This window comes from Pan paniscus, chromosome 2 (genome assembly GCF_029289425.2).
Source record: "Pan paniscus chromosome 2, NHGRI_mPanPan1-v2.0_pri, whole genome shotgun sequence".
In the NCBI taxonomy this organism is placed as follows: domain Eukaryota; kingdom Metazoa; phylum Chordata; class Mammalia; order Primates; family Hominidae; genus Pan; species Pan paniscus.
The window spans coordinates 156617776-156636140 of NC_085926.1; the positions used below are offsets into that span (position 1 = coordinate 156617776).

At 35.6% G+C, this 18365-nt stretch overlaps 1 protein-coding gene across 2 annotated transcripts in view; it reads left to right on the top strand.

The window, feature by feature from the left end:
- The window catches only part of GFM1 (G elongation factor mitochondrial 1), a 51365-nt gene extending 34345 nt beyond the window's left edge, over nucleotides 1-17020 (top strand). For both annotated transcript variants that reach the window (XM_003830632.4, XM_003830633.4), the window contains 5 exons: nucleotides 6448-6610; nucleotides 8984-9128; nucleotides 14610-14770; nucleotides 15586-15639; nucleotides 15784-17020. In XM_003830632.4, the coding sequence (XP_003830680.2) occupies nucleotides 6448-6610; nucleotides 8984-9128; nucleotides 14610-14770; nucleotides 15586-15639; nucleotides 15784-15915 (655 nt within the window). In that variant the 3' untranslated portion in view covers nucleotides 15916-17020. The remainder of the gene's footprint in view (nucleotides 1-6447; nucleotides 6611-8983; nucleotides 9129-14609; nucleotides 14771-15585; nucleotides 15640-15783) is intronic.
- Nucleotides 17021-18365: the final 1345 nt, after the last annotated feature.

The window sequence follows — 18365 nt, forward strand, 5'->3', positions numbered from 1 at the left end:
TCTGAACTTTCTAAATTTTATATATTGATCAAATGGGCCAAATAAGTTACTGATTCAATCAGTTGTATAAGATTACAAAATATAAAATGGTGTTTAAATAAAATTGTAATACAGATGTCTTTTAAAGGAGTTTTGATCTTATAAAATTATGCTTCTATTATAAAGACCAAATGTGTTAACTACAATTATAATTTTTCAGATCTCCAGTTAACTTTCAGGCCCTTACATAATGTTCAATTAGTCCTGGGATAATTGGACAATTTCTGACTAATACATGATACAGAACTTTGGTTACTAAAGAGAGTTTCAGTTTACCTTTATTCTTATACATTATAAAATGATTATGAATTAACACAATGTGCAGATACTTTGGTTGTTATATATGTGTTGTTTTGCCACCTTAAAATTATAGAAGTAATCTAAAATTTGTATTTATAAAAATTTAGCTAACCAGGTGCAGTGGCTCACACCTGTAAGTAATCCTAGCACTTTGTGAGGCTGAGGTGGGAAGATCGCTTGGGCCCAGGAGGTTGAGACTAGTCTGAGCAACATGGCAAAGCCCTGTCTGTAAACTACACAAATTAGCCAGATGTGATAGCATGTGCCTGTAGTTCCAGCTACTCGGGAGGCTGAGGTGGGTGGATCACTTGAGCACAGGGAGGAGGTTGCAATGAGCCGAGATTGCGCCAGTGCACTCTAGCTTGGGTGAAAGAACCAGACCCTGTCTCAAAAAAAAATTTTAGCTTCACATTTCTTGGTTTTCTCTTTGGGAAAGCAAAAGTTGGTTACTTTGGTTAAAAGTGGTGATTAATAAGAATAAGAATATACTTGGTATAATAACTACAGAAAAACATGAAAATAAATATATATTTATATATGTACACACAACATATGAATTTTATTAGTTTGTTAGAATGATAATTTCAATGTGATATATATACTGTTTAATATACTGATAAAGTGAGTTGTCAGAATATTACATTAAATATGAAATTTAAAATTAAAAACTTTAATTATATTTTCCATTTACATAATTATGTATTTTTAAACAGACATACCTCATTTTATTCAACTTTATTGTGTTTCACAGATAGTATGTTTTTCACAAATTGAGGGTTTGTGATAACCCCATGTGGAACAAGTCTGTCAGCTCCATTTTTCTTTTCTTTTTTTTTTTTTTGAGACAGAGTCTCACTCTTGTCACCCAGGCTGGAGTGCAGTGGTGCAATCTCAGCTAACTGCAACCTCCGCCTCCCAGGTTCAAGCAATTCTCCTGCCTCAGCTTGCCGAGTAGCTAGGATTACAGGTGCCCGCCACCATGCCCTGCTAATTTTTGTATTTTTAGTAGAGACAGGGTTTCACAATATTGGCCAGGCTGGTCTCGAACTCCTGACCTCAAGTGATCCACCCGCCTTGGCCTCCCAAAGTGCTGGGATTACAGGCATGAGCCGCCACGCCTGGCCTCACCTCCATTTTTCTAATAGCATATTCTAACTTCACATCTCTGTGTCACATTTTGGTAATTCTTGTAATATTTCAAACTTTTTCATTATTATTATATCTGTTATGGTGATCTGTGATTGATTTCTGATGTTATTGTAATTTATTTTGAGGTGCCATGAAACCTGCCCATATAAGATAGCAAACTTCGTCCATATAATTGTATGTGTTCTGACTGCTCTACCTACCAGTTGTGCTTGCACATTCTCTCTCTCTCTCTCTCTCCGTCAAAGCTTAATCCAGAGCAAGGCTCTAACTCTGTTCAATTTTATGAAGGCTGAGAGATGTGAGAAAGTTGCAGAAGAAAAGTTTGAAGCTAGCAGATGTTGGTTCATGAGGTTTAAGGAAAGAAGCCATTTCTAACGTAAAAGTGAAAGGTGAGCAGCAAGTGCTGATGTGGAAGCTGCAGCAATGATCAGTGGTCTCCTAAGATCGTTGATGACGTTGGCTACACGAAACAACAGATTTTCTTTTTTCTTGAAATGGAGTTTCACTCTGTCGTCCAGGCTGGAGTGCAGTGGCACGATCTCGGCTCACTACAGTGAGCCTCTGCTTCCTGGGTTCAAGCAGTTTTCCTGCCTCAGCCTCCCAGGTAGCTGGGATTACAGGCATCTGCCACCATGCCCGACTAAATTTTGTATTTTTAGTAGAAACAGAGTTTCACATGTCGGTCAGGCTGGTCTCAAACTCCTGACCTCGTGATCCACCTGCCTCGGCCTCCCAAAGTGCTGGGATTACAGGCATGAGCCACCACGCCTGGCCAAACAACAGAGATTTTCAATGTAGATAAAACATCCTTCTTTTGGAAGAAGATGCCATCTGTGACTTTCATAGCTGGAGAAAAGTCAGTGCCTGGCTTCAAATCTTCAAAGGACAGGCTGTGACTCTCTTGTTAGGGGCTAATGCAGCTGGTGACTACATTTGAAGACAGTGCCCCTTTCTCATTGTCAAAATCCTAGGGCCCATAATAATTATGCTAAATCTATTCTGCCTGTATTTTGCAAATGGAATAACAAAGCCTGGATGACAGCATGTCTGTTTACAGCATGGCTTACTGAATGTTTAAAATCCATTGCTTAGAAAAAAATGATTCTTTCAAAAGATTACTGCTCATTGACAATTAACCTGTCACACAAGAGCTCTGATGGAGATGTACAAAGAGATTAATGTTGTTTCCATGCCCGCCAATACAACATTCATTCTGCAATCCCTGGATCAAAGAGTAATTTTGACTTTCAAGTCTTATTATTTAAGAAATACATTTTGTAAGGCGATCGCTGCCATAGGTTGATTCCTCTGATGGATCTGGATGAAGTAAATTGAAAACCTTCTAGAAAGGCTTCACCATTCTAGATGCCATTAAGAACATTTGTGATTCCTGGGAGGAGGTCAAAATAACATTACCAGGAGTTTGGAAGAAGTTGATTCCAACCCTCGTGGATGACTGAGGGGTTTAAGACTTCAGTGGGTGAAGTAGCAGTGAATGTATTGGAAATAGCAGGAGAATTAGAATGAGAAGTGGAGCCTGAAGGTGTGACTGAAGTCCTACAATTTCATGTTCAAACTTGAACAGATGAGGAGTTCCTTCTTCTATGGATGAGCAAAGTAGTTTCTTGAGATGGGATCTACTCCTGTTGAAAACACTACAAACATTGTTAAAATTACAACAAAGGGTAAACCTGGTTGATAAAGCAGTGGCAAGGTTTGAGAGGATTGACTCCAGTTTTGAAAGAAGTTCTACTATGGATATAATGCTATCAAACAGCATCACATGCAACAGAGAAGTCTTGTGAAAGGGAAAGTCAATCGATGTGGCCAACTTCATTGTTGTCTTAAGAAATTGTCATGTGACTGGGTGAAGTGCTTCACACCTTTAATTCCAGCTACTTGGGAGTCTGAGGCAGGAAGATCACTTGAGACCAGGATTTTGAGACCAGCCCTGGGCAACATAGACCCATCTCTAAAAAACATTTTAAAAGAAATTGCCACAGCCACCTCAACCTGCAGCAGCCATCACCTTGATCAGTCAGCAGCTATCAGCATCAAGCTAAGACTCTAGGCTCCTAGACCTTCAGTCTCCACTTCTAGTTCTGATGCTGATGTTTCAGCGGATTGTTAGCATGTTTTAGCAATACAGTATTTTTAAATTAAGGTATGTATGGTGGGATTTTTGTTTAGACATAATGCTATTGCATACTTAATAGACTACAGTATCGTGAAAACATAAAGCTTTTATAAGCACTAGGAAAACAATTTGTGTGACTTGCTTTATTGCGATATTAGCTTCATTGCAGTGGTCTGTTACTGAACCCACAATGCCTCCAAGATATGCCTGTATGTTGTGATGCTTTGAAAAAGAAAATGAGCAAAAATGTATTTGTAATGTACTATCTTCCTCAAACTGTTTTAATTTATTTATAAATACAGTGTTTCTTTGGACTAAGTAGCTTTTAAAAAAATTAATAGCAATACAGCATTTCTCATCTTTTCTAGTTATATTAGCCAGCAACTATAAAGCAACTAAAGGATGAAATGGTTAGTTCTCCTCTTAAGGCTTTTTCTAAGAAGTTGGAGGAATTTTTTTCTCTTAATTTTTTTTTTTCCTTTTGATGAGTCATTTATCTGTGAGCCAGCCTCTTAGGTTGTTGTTGTGCATGTGAGTTTTTTTGAATAGGTCCTCTGTTGATAGTGTCCAGGAAAGTGGCTGAGTACATTCTGATAACTCAGAGCTTTTTGCTGATAATGAAATTTTAAGTTTCACAAATTGCTAGTTAATATCTCCTGTGTTACCACCAGTAGTGAGAAATACAATATGTGAGCTTCCTCAAGTCACCATTTTGAAGCCTTATGAATGCAGTCACCATCTCTGTATATCAAAGCTAGTAACATAGGTTATGAGATAATAGGCATTTAAAAGTACACATACCAATTTAGGCTGTCTTAAAAACATAATTAGTAGAAATGCCCATTGCTTGCAACTTTGTTATGACTCTAAAGTCAAAACAAATCTGCAGATTTGAGGTAAACAGCAAAGCCAACACAATTCTTACATATATGTATATTTTTTTCGTTGTTGAAAACAATGTGGCCCTGACATAATTTTTCTTTTTCAATAAAAAAAAATAGATTTAGTGGGTACAGGTGTAGTTTTGTTATATGGATATATTGGGTAGTGGTGAAGTCTGGGCTTTTAGTGTAATCGTCTGCCAAATAGTATTCATTGTACCCGATAGGTGAGTTCTCACCCCTCAACCTCTCCCCACCCAACAATTCTAATGAACGTTCATTTTAATGTGACAGATGTTTTGCCAAAATGAAATTGTCTTTCATAATGTGACATTTCTTTCACCTTCAGCATTTCTATTTAGCTGCCTGTCAAGCAGTCTTAGTTCTTCTACCTTTTCTTTTTCTAAACCACTGCAAAATCTGTCTTCTTGTAGCACCTTCTGTTAGCTTTTGAAGTGAATAAACTAACCCCAGCATTTGTAAGTTAGTGTATATCTTTTTTGTTATTAGCCTTCTAGAAGAATGTTTAAGATCCTTGGTTTTAGAGCAAATCCTGACTCTGCCACTTAATGCTCTGTCACATTGGGCAAGTTACTTAGTCTCTCTGTCCCTCAGGTTTCTCATGTGTAAAATGGTGATAAAAGTAATACCTATTTCGTGGGTTTGTGGTAAAGAACAAGTAAGACAATCCATATAAGGTGCTTAACATAAGCCTGGCACATAAGTATTCAGTTGTTTGGCACGCTCTCGATTATAAATTCAGATACGGTTCCTGAAACTGTGTGGAATTACTTGTTTGTGATTTGGTCCTTTAGAGCAGTGCTGCCCAATAGAACTTGGTGCAGTGATGGAAATCTTTTAATTTAAATGTAAACAGCCATGGTTAGTTATTACCATATAGACATCACACATCTAGAGTATGTTTGTATAGATGTTATATTGTTGACAAATGGAAAACATGATTTAAAATGTCTCATAGAGAACGTTGTGTATACTTGAAAATATGTCAGCGTTCCACAGTTTTGGAAATTTGCCTGTTGTAAGCTGGCATCTCCTACCGCTTAGAACAGGCAAATATTGATATTTGCTTCTTCCAAACCACTCTCAGATTTGTATGCAGGAATGTGCACTCATTAATGTCTGTTTTCTTAAGTGCTAATAATTTTGAAAGCAGCTGGCCTCTTCCATCTTGTGGTCTTGAGGAAGATTTCAATTTAAAGGAAGAAGTGCCTTGCAAACAGTAGATACTCATGAAATGATTTTTCCAGTGAAACAGTAGCCTGTGTTTACGTATCTTTAGTATATATGTAAAGTGCTTATTCTATCATATTAATGTTGCCATTAGTGGTTTGAAGTAAACAGTGAACTGTGTTTATATATCTTTCTGTCTTTTGACTGACTTATGTTAGTCTCTGTCGTTTTGCCACTGATCATTTTCAGATATTAATTATTTCACTTGGAAATCCCTTTTCTTGTATTGCCTGAGTCTATGATGCCCAAGGAATAAAATCAAATAGGAACTATCTGAATAAATTAACTGTAGCCATCAAAGGTCCTATTTTCAAGTAGTTGTCTTTGGTTACAGAGGTGTAAGGAAAGAACACTGTGTTCCAGGGAAATGGGCAAGGTTTTTTGGAATATAGGTTATTAGAACAAGAACTGTAGACTGACCTTTTTCTTTTAATTACTCGACTTTTACTTTTTTATTTGTGAAATTTATCTGTGTATTACCTTGGGTAGCATATCCCACCCTCACTTCAAGTAAGAACAGAAAACAGAGGGTTTTTTTTAAAATAAATTCTACAATAAACTTTTATAGCAAGACCATCATATTCAAATGAAAAAGTAAAAATAATCAAATGTGTTCTTTTAAATTAATAGGAGTTATTTTATTTTGTAATTACATAATGCTCCGTTTTTTTTTTCCTAAATCACTTTCAGGTTTGACTTTACACATAAAAAACAATCAGGTGGTGCAGGCCAGTATGGAAAAGTAATAGGTGTCCTGGAGCCTCTGGACCCAGAGGACTACACTAAATTGGAATTTTCAGATGAAACATTCGGATCAAATATTCCAAAGCAGTTTGTGCCTGCTGTAGAAAAGGTAAATTTTTAAAAAAGTGTTTTTGCATTTTTACTTACTAAAAACAGTTTATCAGGTATTAAATCATACTTTGTCTTCCATCATGTTGTCTATCACAGTTTGTTTTAGTTACAGTCCTGTTTCTCTGATTGTTAAGCTTTCCATCTGATTTAGAATCTCTAATTCATTAAGTAGAAGAGCTGTAAATCCATGCTGTGACAATGATGGGAAATTATTATGTTTCTGAATCACAGTTATATTTTTCTTAATAAATTGAAACTACTGTATTGATTGTAATCAGCAATTTGTAGTAGTTCTTAGGGATTTATAAGAGTTTTATGTGTTCTATTGCAGCAGAATGATCATTCTTTAGATTCCCAACGCCTGGGTGCTACTGTCTCATGTCTACTACTGATTAATATGCTTTGTTAAATCAGTATTCAGAACAGTTTCTTCATTTGGAAACTGAGAGAAAATACTTAAACCTGCACCCCTCACAAAATTGAGGATCAGATAAGACTATGTGACATTTCCTTGGAGAAGTGCTTTGCACATATGAGGGGTTAGTGTTTTGTTCGCTTTCCAGTCATTTGCTTTATGACTGTCATAGGCCGGGCACGATGGTTCATGCCTGTGATCCTAACATTTTGGGAGGCCGAGGCGGGCAGATCACTTGAGCCCAGGAGTTTGAGACCAGCCTGGGCAACATGCTGAAAACCTGTCTCTACAGAAAAATAAAAATAGAAAAAAAATTAGCCTGGTGTAGTGGCACACACCTGTAGTCCCAGCTGCTCTGGAGGCTGAGATGGGAGGATTGCTTGAGCCCAGAAGATGGAGACTGTGGTGAGCTGTGCACCACTGCCCTCCAGCCTGGGCGACAGTAAGACCCTGTCTCCAAAATGGAAAAAAAAAAAAAAAAAAAAAACTGTTGTAAACCCTTAATTAATTCATATAGACTGTGGTTTTTGTTTTTAACCTTTTAACTTAGAAGATCTTATTAACAGGTTATAATTTTGGTTTCAGTGGTGGAGCATTTTTTTGTCATTAATGTATTCTATTTCAAGACAATATTTTGTGATTCACACACTTTAAATTCTTATATCCACTAAGATTAATGTAGATGAAGGAGAACTTAGACATTTTACAGCATATATAACTTACAGTTTTGAAATGTCAAGAAATATTTTGTGCTATCTGCACAGCCATGTTATTGTGTTGCCAAGAAAAACTAACTTAAGTGGTAGGAGCTCTGCAAGTATTTGTTAAGTGACTGAATTAATAAAAATTGCAAGCTCATTAAATGGTACTCTTTAAATATGTGCAGTTTATTGTATATCAGTTATACTTCAACAAAGCTATTCTTTTAAAATAATTAGATTTGAAAAAATGGTGAATTACTCTTTAATTCTAGTTCTTACTGATGTTTTGTAACACTAGAGCTATAATGTAGTGATCTGCCAATGAGGCAAAGCAGTTAGAGGTATGCAGTAGGGGCTCAAGACACAGCTAGTGAATAAACACCAATTTTGGTGGGGGTTTTCTTTTAAGGAGTTTCTTAGTTTTGCCTTTCTGCTGTTTCCTCATTGTAAAATTAAGATCATGCTGTCTCTATGATGGGTTATGAGTAATTGAGTTGAGTTGAGTAATTCCTGAAGATGAGGTTATGAGAAAGTGATTGTTAGCATTCTAAGCATTGCTTTCAAACCAGCTTACGCCCTTAACTAATATGCTTTTCCAAGGAATTGTTCATCTAAATGCCACGATAATAAAACTTAAATAGTAAAGTTGTACTATTTACAATAGCAAAGATATGTAATCAACCTAAATGCTCATCAATGATAGACTGGATAAAGAAAATGTGGTACATACACACCAATACTATGCAGCCATAAAAAAGAACAATATCATGTCCTTTGCAGGGAGGGGCATGGATGGAGCTAGAGGCCATTATCTTTAGCAAACTAACACAGGAATAAAAAACCAAATACCACATGTTCTCGCTTATAAATGAGAGCTAAATTGTGAGAACATATGGACACATGAGGGGAATAACACACACTGGAGCCTATTAGAGGGTGAAGGATGAGAAGGAGAGGATCAGAAAAAAATAACTAATGGGTACCAGGCTTAATACCTGAGAGATGAAATAATTTATACAACAAACCCCCATGACATAAGTTTACCTATGTAACAAAACTATACATGTACCCCTGAACTTAAAAGTTAAAAAAAAAATAGTAAAGTTGTTAAACATTTTTAAAAAATTATTTTTGAGGGGTGAAATACAGCACACATAAAAACGTACACTTCTGAACACAAATAATTTGGGGTTCTTGATAATGTATCTGCAAGTAAAATCCACTCACTCCAGAAGTTGTGTTCATTCATTAACAGGGGTTTTTAGATGCCTGCGAGAAGGGCCCTCTTTCTGGTCACAAGCTCTCTGGGCTCCGGTTTGTCCTGCAAGATGGAGCACACCACATGGTTGATTCTAATGAAATCTCTTTCATCCGAGCAGGAGAAGGTGCTCTTAAACAAGGTATGCTGGGTCCAGGCACCTTAGCCTGTCTGTTTTCCTGATAGATCATCATAGCCTCAGAAGACAACACTGTTTTCAGTCTTCTTCACCCAGAGCACTAGGCACCACAGGGAATATTGTAGGTAGTGGGCAAATCTTTATGGACTTGAGATCAAGGTAGATTATTATGTTCTCTTTCTTGCAAAACTAAAAGACTACTGTATTCTCCTACATTCTCTGGGGCTTTCTTTCATGTATTTGAATTCATAGATAATTTATAAGTTCTGTTTTTAATAGGGAAGACTGAAATGTTCAGAATTCTAAGAAATTTTTAAAAGGTATCTTAACTACAGTCTTGTTATTTCTAGTGACTTATTTGAAATGTCAAGAAATCCATAAATTTGTAAGTAATCTCTTCATTATGACATTGTATGCTTTTAGGCATTTTGAGGATGGCAAAGTATTTTCAAAGAATTTGGTAAACCTTATTCACAATGCAGATTTCTTGCAAAACTGCTAAAATTGTCAACATTTCTCACAGAGTAATATTTGTATTTAAATGCTGATGAACTAGAACCTTATGCAGTTGCAAACATATCTGATTCTTCGCTTTTAAGAGAAAAAAAGCTAGTGACAATGTAGCAGTTTCACATCACGATTATTCAAGAAAGGAACTTCAAACCCATTTCCTGAAGCCAGAAAATTCCATTCTCTTTGTCATCTTTTCCATGTCCTTTATGTGAAAATACATTAGTAATGTCCACCGGTGTCTTTACACAGTAGAATTATGATTCACAAAACATTTCAGAAATATCTTTATCAAAGAGGATTAAAGTGGACAGTAGAAACTTTAATCATAATATTTCCTAAACATTCTGTAGATCAGGATTTATTGATTCTGTATGAATTTGAACTTTGTGGTGTTTTCGGTCACACTTCGCATCTGTGATCAGGTATAGGGCAGTGGTTGGGGAGGGTTGCTGATTCCTTATTTTACTTATGTTTCAGTTTCTCAGTTATGATAGGGAAATTTCCTTTATATCAGCTCTCTATTAAAAATGCAGTTGAAATTTATGATGTAGAAATCTTGTCACAGTCTGAAGATTGTGTAAATAGGAAACAGGTAAGTAAAATGACAAAGAAAATGAGACTTTATTAGGCATCACTCACATTAAAATACTTGTCTTTTTACCTCTGTGTGTTTACCACTTTAGTATGTCTTAAACTGACAAATTAGTTATAATCACTTTATATACTTTTTAGAAGTACAGTTAAAACAAATTAGAAAGTACTGATTGTTCTATGCTGGTTCTTTACTGGAAATTGGTAGCTTTCCTGGAAATAGAGGTTACATAAAGCCAGATAATTGATATGGTTATCAATTAACAAGGAGCTTCATCCTTTTTAACTGCTCCTACATTTAAATATAAGTAAATACAGATCTATGTGGCCATATATATACATAGATAAATAACGTGGCCATATACATTTTCCCACGGGATATATATAATATGTTATATATTATATGTGTATATATATTTATAGATGTATTTGTATAAAATACATATATAAAGTATATATGCATATATATGTGTATTATATAATATATAAGATATATAAAGTATAAAATATATGTAAACCATATAAAGTATATATAAAAATATATAATATACTGTGGGAAAAAGATACATATATAAAATATATAAATATGCTCTGTGGAAAAAATGTATATGGCCACTTTATATATAAAAAAATAAAATATGTATATATCTTTTAGGACTTGGATGCAATGCACCATCCAAAAATGGCAGGGTGAGTTAGGTTTGGAGCTTTGTCTCATGTTCTAGGGTTAGAGGAAGGCATGTGTAATGGTAAGCTTCATTTGGAGCTAATATATTAATATGCATTTCCTGTGGAAAAAATGTATATGAATATTAACTAAACAGTTGAATATGTACCATTTAGTTTTTTATTATTTAGGTATAGTATATATATTATTAAGTATGATTAATTGCCTATTAGATATACAGGGGAAAAACACTAGATTATAATTGAATTGAGGTTGTTTTTTTTTTTTTTTTTTTTGAGACAGAGTCTGACTCTGTTACCCAGGCTGGAGCTGGAGTGCGGTGGTGCAATCTTGGCTCAATGCAACCTCCACCTCATGGTTTCAAGCAATTCTTATGCCTCAGCCTCCCAAGTAGCTGAGATTATAGGCATGCACCACCATGCCCAGCTAATTTTTGTATTTTTAGTAGAGACAAGGGTTCACCATGTTGGCCAGGGTGGTCTTGAACTCCCGACCTCAAGTAATCCACCCACCTTGGCCTTCCAACGTGCTGGGATTACTTTTCTATTTTTGAGACAGGGTCTTGCTCTGTCACCCAGGCTGGAGTGCAGTGTTATGATCTTGACTTACTGCAACCTCGAATTCCTGGGCTCAAGTGATTCTCCATCTCAGCCTCCTGAGTAGCTGGGAGCACAGGGGCATGCCACCATGCCTGGCTAATTTTTTATTATTATTTTTTTGTAGAGGTGGGGTATTGCTTTGTTGCCCAGGCTGGTCTCAAACTCCTGGGCTCAAGTGATCCTCCTGCCTCAGCTTCCCAAAGTGTTGGGATTATAGGTGTGAGCCACCATAGCTGGTTGAGTAGTTTTATTTTTTACAAAATATACTATGCAAACAAGCGGGATGCTAGCATGAGAAATAAGTTACGTTGCTGTTTCTTCATCTGATTTTTATTTCTCCATGATTGAAAGAAGTCTTCAAAACATCACACTGTATCCCCCAAATATATACAATTATTATTAGTAGTATTATTTGAGACGGAGTCTCACTCTGTTGCCCAGGCTGGAGTGCAGTTGCACGATCTCAGCTCACTGCAACCTCCGCCTCCTGGGTTCAAGCAATTCTCCTGCCTCAGCCTCCCAAGTAGCTGAGATTACAGGTGCGTGCCACCACACCCAGCTAATTTTTGTATTTTTAGTAGAGACAGGGTCTTACCATGTTGGCCAAGCTGGTCTTGAACTCCTGACCTCAAATGATCCACCTGCCTCCGCCTCCCAAAGTGCTGAGCACTTTGGCGTGAGCCACCACTGCGCCTGGCCTATATAATTATTATTTGTCAATTAAAAATTAAAACTTTTTAAAAAACATTAGATTTGAAGTAAAAATAAAAATTAGCTTTTTCTATCCTGATTAAAAAAAGACAAAAATATAAAAGTCAGGTGAAAGGAAGTTCTTGCCACACTCAGCAAGAAAATCAACTTTTTTTTTACATACACCTCTGTTGACTACCACATTAGAGTTTTACAGTGAAAATGTTGGTAAATGAGCTTAGTATAAGAATAGCTTATAACTGTAAGATATTATAGTTATTATAATAGTATACTATTATTACATGTTATATCTTGTCAAAATTGGAAGAACAATAGTTCAAATTCTCCCGTATTCTTGATTTAAAAAATGAACACTAGAATTCATTTGAGCCTAATTTTAAATGTTGTTCATGATACTGATCAGTGAGGTAACCTAAAACTGAAAGGTAAAATTGACTACAGATCTGCTGGAGGAAAAATTTCTTTTAGGACTTGGATGCAATGTGGCTATTGAAAAATGGCAGGCGAGTTGGCTTTGGAATCTTATCTCATGGTATAGGATTAGAGGAAGGCATGTGTAAGGGTAAGATTCATTTGGAACTAAATCAGGGAGTAGATTTAGTGAGTTACAAGGAAGAGAGCAGGGTAAGGGGAAGTGAAACAGAACCAGAAAGGCTGTCCTCAATAATTGAGTGATGGACACCATATACTTGCCTCTTTCCTTCCCTTTACCCTTTCACAATCTAGATGTTTTACATTACTATCCTATTGAGAACATTAGATAATCTGTAACTAAATCTAGCTATATCTGCTCACATCTCTCCCTCTGGGTGCTTTTTTTTCATATTAATTACATTTCTTTAGAGCCAAGGAAGCTCTCCTGTTGTAAAGAAGTTATGCAAGGAATAGAACTGTTTCTACACTCTAAATTTGTTAGTTTGATTTAGATGTCCATGTAGGTTTCTGCAGGGCTTAGCCAGTGAAGCATAGGAGTCTGCAGTATCTCTTTGAGTTCAGTTATTTCTCTTTCAGAACAAAATTCACTCATTAGAACTAATTAGTCGAGGGTAGGTGTGAGCTAGGATATGATTTAAATTTAAAAATATTTCTAATTACATTCCTGTTGTCATAATTATTGCACTTAAGCTATACTTTCTCTAGAAGAAGTACTGAGTAAATATATAAGAAAAATTGTTAGTTTTGGTTTATTATAAACAAATTGATGCTTCTGGAAAATCTGTGATTATATTTAAACAAAATATTACCCTTGTCATCATTTCTGTGTTTTGCGGAAAGCCTTTATTTGGAGATAATTTAACAAACCTGAGGCGGAAGTATTTGTCACTATCACAACTTCCAAATTAAGTGTAAATGTTTGACGTTTTATTATATTCTCTCCATATTGTTACATTTAAACATTAGCACTTTAACAGAAAGAAGTGTTTTGGTTATGTATTAAATGGGATAAAAATGAATACAAACACACTGAGTTTTAGTGTTTAAATGGCCCAGTCTAGTCCAGAATCCTTATTTTGTAGATGAAAAAATTTGAGACCTGGACAAATTGTGTTTTTCCAGAAGGCATATAGCTTCTTTGAGGTAGAGCAAAAACTAGAAACTTGATCTTCTCATTCTCAATCAGGTGTTGAAATTGTTCAGACTAGAAAAGGAAAGACAGATCGTAGGTGTGGCTGGATTCTTGCTTCTGAGTATAGGAAGGGTACCCTCCACGTCCACTCCTGCCCTGTGACAAAAATTATTTTCTTATAATTAAAAATAACTGTCTGCCGGGGACCACAAGAAAGAATGGGTTTATCCAGCCTGGCCAACATGTCGAAAGCCTGTGTCTACTAAAAATACAAAAATTAGTGGTAGCAGATGCCTGTAATCCCAGCTACTCGGAGGCTGAGGCAGGAGAATTGCTTGAACCTGGGAGACGGAGTTGCAGTGAGCCGAGATTGCCCCATTGTAATCTAGCTTGGGTGACAAAAAAAAAAAAAAAGAAAGAAAGAATGAGTTTACCTTCGTCAAATTTGTAATAGTTATTATCTTTAACCCTGACGATTTTCAGAGGGAATAAATAACTCAGCTGGATAATTTAGATGGTAAAGGACTTGATCAGATGTTGTTTTAAGACCTTTTGTATTATTCTCTGCTATTTAATGAGTTTTAAGGATAAAAATATGATAATGGAAATACCAATATTAAAATTAAATGTTGGAATTTCCATTTAGAAGAGTGACTGTTATTACTACAGGAAAAATGAGTCTAGGTCGAATATTTTAACCTTGCCATTTGTGTTTGTACCTTTGGGAAAGTATCATTTTTCTCCGTTTTTTATATCTGGACAGAAGAGTTGTAGTGTGTATGAAGACTAATGAACTTTTTTTTTTTTTAACCCAGCCTTGGCAAATGCAACATTATGTATTCTTGAACCTATTATGGCTGTGGAAGTTGTAGCTCCAAATGAATTTCAGGGACAAGTAATTGCAGGAATTAACCGACGCCATGGGGTAATCACTGGGCAAGATGGAGTTGAGGACTATTTTACACTGTATGCAGATGTAAGTACTCTTGGTCATTGGCAGCCCTGCTTTTATTAACCATAGAAGGAAATCCAGATTAGCTTTTGTTTTTGCAAATGGACACATTTCCTTGCTGAATTTGTGGCTTTATACATGTGGCATTTTCTGTAATTTGCTATTAAAGCAACTCTTAAGTGCAGAAGTTAAAAATAAGATTTATTTTATCTTGACCTTTTGTGAATGTGTCATTTTCTTAGATGTATATTATCTCTCTTTCTTGGATAAGCACAGATGGACAAATTAAAAAGAAAAGGAAATATAAAATAAGATGTATATTATCTCTCTCATTTTAGCTTTATTTGCATAATTACTTTATTGTTATCTTTAATTTATCCCTTTTAATTACCTTGCCTATACCTTTCTTGACTTAAATCTCAAGGGAGAAGGTGTTTATTACATTTCATAAGGCCTCCTGGAAAACACTACTCTCAGCATATCATTAAGGTGTCCAAAGGAAAGTCGTATTCATATTTTCTCAAAAGAAGCACTTCTGAGTGCTTGAGCTGGGGCTACAGAGCGGAGTGGGGATGAGGAGGGAAGGCGGTCAATGGTGTTCACTCCATGAAGTGGAAAGATTTGGTTTCTGGTTGCGACTGTCAAATGAAATAATTTTCAAATAGGATTTCCACTTGGAATAAAACAAAAATGTTTCTCTTTGGCTTTTAATTATTTTAAACTAGGAGTAGTGAGCAGAAATCTTAATCTAAAGGAATTAAATGGCTAAAATGCATCTGTATTTTTCTCAAATATTTTCCAATAAGCAGTGCTAAAATATCTACTATGTTTATTTTCAGGTCCCTCTAAATGATATGTTTGGTTATTCCACTGAACTTAGGTCATGCACAGAGGTAGGCAAATTTAAACTTACCCTTCAAAAGACCACCCTACAGAATGATCATATTATAAAATCTTGACCTTCCATGACTTTTACTTGATAGTTTAAAAAACAAACAAACAAACAAAAAAACCCTCTCTTTTTTTTAAATCCCTAGGGAAAGGGAGAATACACAATGGAGTACAGCAGGTATCAGCCATGTTTACCATCCACACAAGAAGACGTCATTAATAAGTATTTGGAAGCTACAGGTCAACTTCCTGTTAAAAAAGGAAAAGCCAAGAACTAACTTTGCTTACTGTGAGTTGACTGACTCTAATTGAATCTGCGTGGTTTTGATACTTTGATGGATTCCAGTGGAATAAATTCAGGCTGCTGAAACAAGAAATTCTGAGCCCAGGAAGCAGGCTCTTCCTTCTTCAAAAGAAGCTCTTTTTGTTCATCTTCAGGAGCTTCTGTTGTATTCAAAGGTAATTCTATGTCTATTTCAACTCTATTGATTGGTTTTATAGTTTATTGAAAATCCTCAAATAAAATATAATTATTACTGAAATATGTTTAATATTTAAGGGGAAAAGAGTAATTTCAGTTATACTTTTAAGCTTAGAATGTATGTTCATTTCCAAATTTTGTATCATAAGAGTTTTCAACATAGAGAAAAGCTGAAAAAATGCAAAGAATAACCACATACTTTCCATCTACCTTCCTTCGTTAACGGGTTGTTTATCATATAATAATTTGTTTTGTCATATTTGCTTTCACTGTCTATTATCTGTTTAAGTCTCATAACTCTATATTTTTAGTTTGCTGAAGACTTGAAAGTGAATCGCATACATCATGACACTTCTTGGAGTGTCATTAACGGGCAGGCTTTTCTGTTGAAGAGTGGATTCCGTATGTTCTTCATAGAGAGTGTTTTTCAGATTCTTCATTGGGATATTAAAATATTAGCCAAATTTCTCTCTGTTTTATATATGTCTGTTTATTTCAGTTTGTAGTTTCTGCAAATTTGTAACTGCCTCTGTTTTAGGAGTATAAGTGTTACTTCCTTGTGGTCTATTGTGAAGTAAAAAGTAGACCCTTGCATATACTATTCTTGTTTGCGTTCATCTTAATGTTTTTGTACAGCTAAATCAAATGTAATTTATAGAGTTAGTTTCATCAACCTAATGAATGCTAGTTAAATTTGAATTCCTTGGAATTTATCGTATATTGTATTCACTGAGATTGTGAAGGGACAAATGTTAATCTTTTGTTTCTAGAAAAAGTTGGGCTTTCCCAAGCAGTTCTATTACCCGGTTCAGAATTGCTTCATCCAAAAATCATCTGATGGTATAGATGGATCCTAGTCCTTTTCATTACCTGATGGTAGAAATAAAATAATTGATTTTAAATTCCTTTGCTTTTCTTGACTTATAGATGTGGCTTTATACTTTAAGGTTTCTAGGGAAAAAAGATCTTTAAAAAGTATTGAGCACATGTTTTCAAGGCATTTGCTAAATACTTTTTTTTTTTTTAATTTTTATTTTTTTGTGGTAGGGTCTCACTCTATCCCCCAGGCTGGAATGCAGAGGGACTATCTCTGCTCACTACAACCTCTGCTTCCTGGGTTCAAGCAATTATCCCATCTCAGCTGCCTAAGTAGGTGGGACTACAGGTGTGCACCACCACTCCCTGCTAATTTTTGCATTTTTTGAAGAGATGGGGTTTTGCCATATCGCCCAGGCTGGTCTCAAACTCCTGGGCTCAAGCTCCCTGCCTGCCCCAGCCTCCCAAAGTGCTGGGATTATGGGCATGAACCACCATGCCTGGCTGCTAAATACTTTAAATGCATTGTATAATTTCATTCTCACAATCCTGAGAGTAAGTACTATTATTATGTCCATTTTGTAATAGAGGAAGCACAGATAAGGTAAATAACTTTAATGAGACCACAAAACCTAAGTTTTTAAATTGATACTTTAATTACAATTATTCACCAAGTGCATTTCCCCCATGAATGTCTGTTGCTACAGTAGCATCAGGTCTGAAAAAATGTGGTTGCTTTGGCATTTCATCAGCTCTTGTGACATTCACAATAACTTTGAATATTGTTACTAATGAGGAAATTACATTCTGTGTACCTTCATGGAATTTAGCATGATTCCTATGGCTATTGAGAATAGTCACAACTACTGGAACTAAACTGGATAAATAAGTAAAAAACTTACTTATTTTTAATTTGTAAAACATCCTGGTTATAATGTTACAGTGTTAGAAAAGGTCCTAGATATTTAATCCAACACCAGCATTTCATAGGTAATGATCAGGCCTAGCTGGTGGGAGTAATTAGAATAGGTTCACAAATGGACAGATCAGGACTAGAACCCACATCTCTTTCTAAGTCATTCGTTATAGTTGGCAAAGATCAATACCAACCAAAGTCTGTAGCATGGAAAAAAATTAATGAGAATATTCATAGGTGAGGGTTGTTTATACTACTATCAAGAAGGATAATTGTTGGCTAATTCAAAGATTACATACTTGTATTGGACAACAGTAGCAGCACTAGGTAGTATTGTACTGATTCCCAACCCTCACTGTACTTTAAAAATCACTGGGGGAGCCTTAAAAAGAAATACCTAGGCCTACACCCAGATATTTAGATTATTTGGCTGGATCAAGATAAAAACTTTTTTGGGTGATTCTAATATGCAGACAAAGTTAAAGACCGCTGAAATATTGCCTGCACTGCGCTTA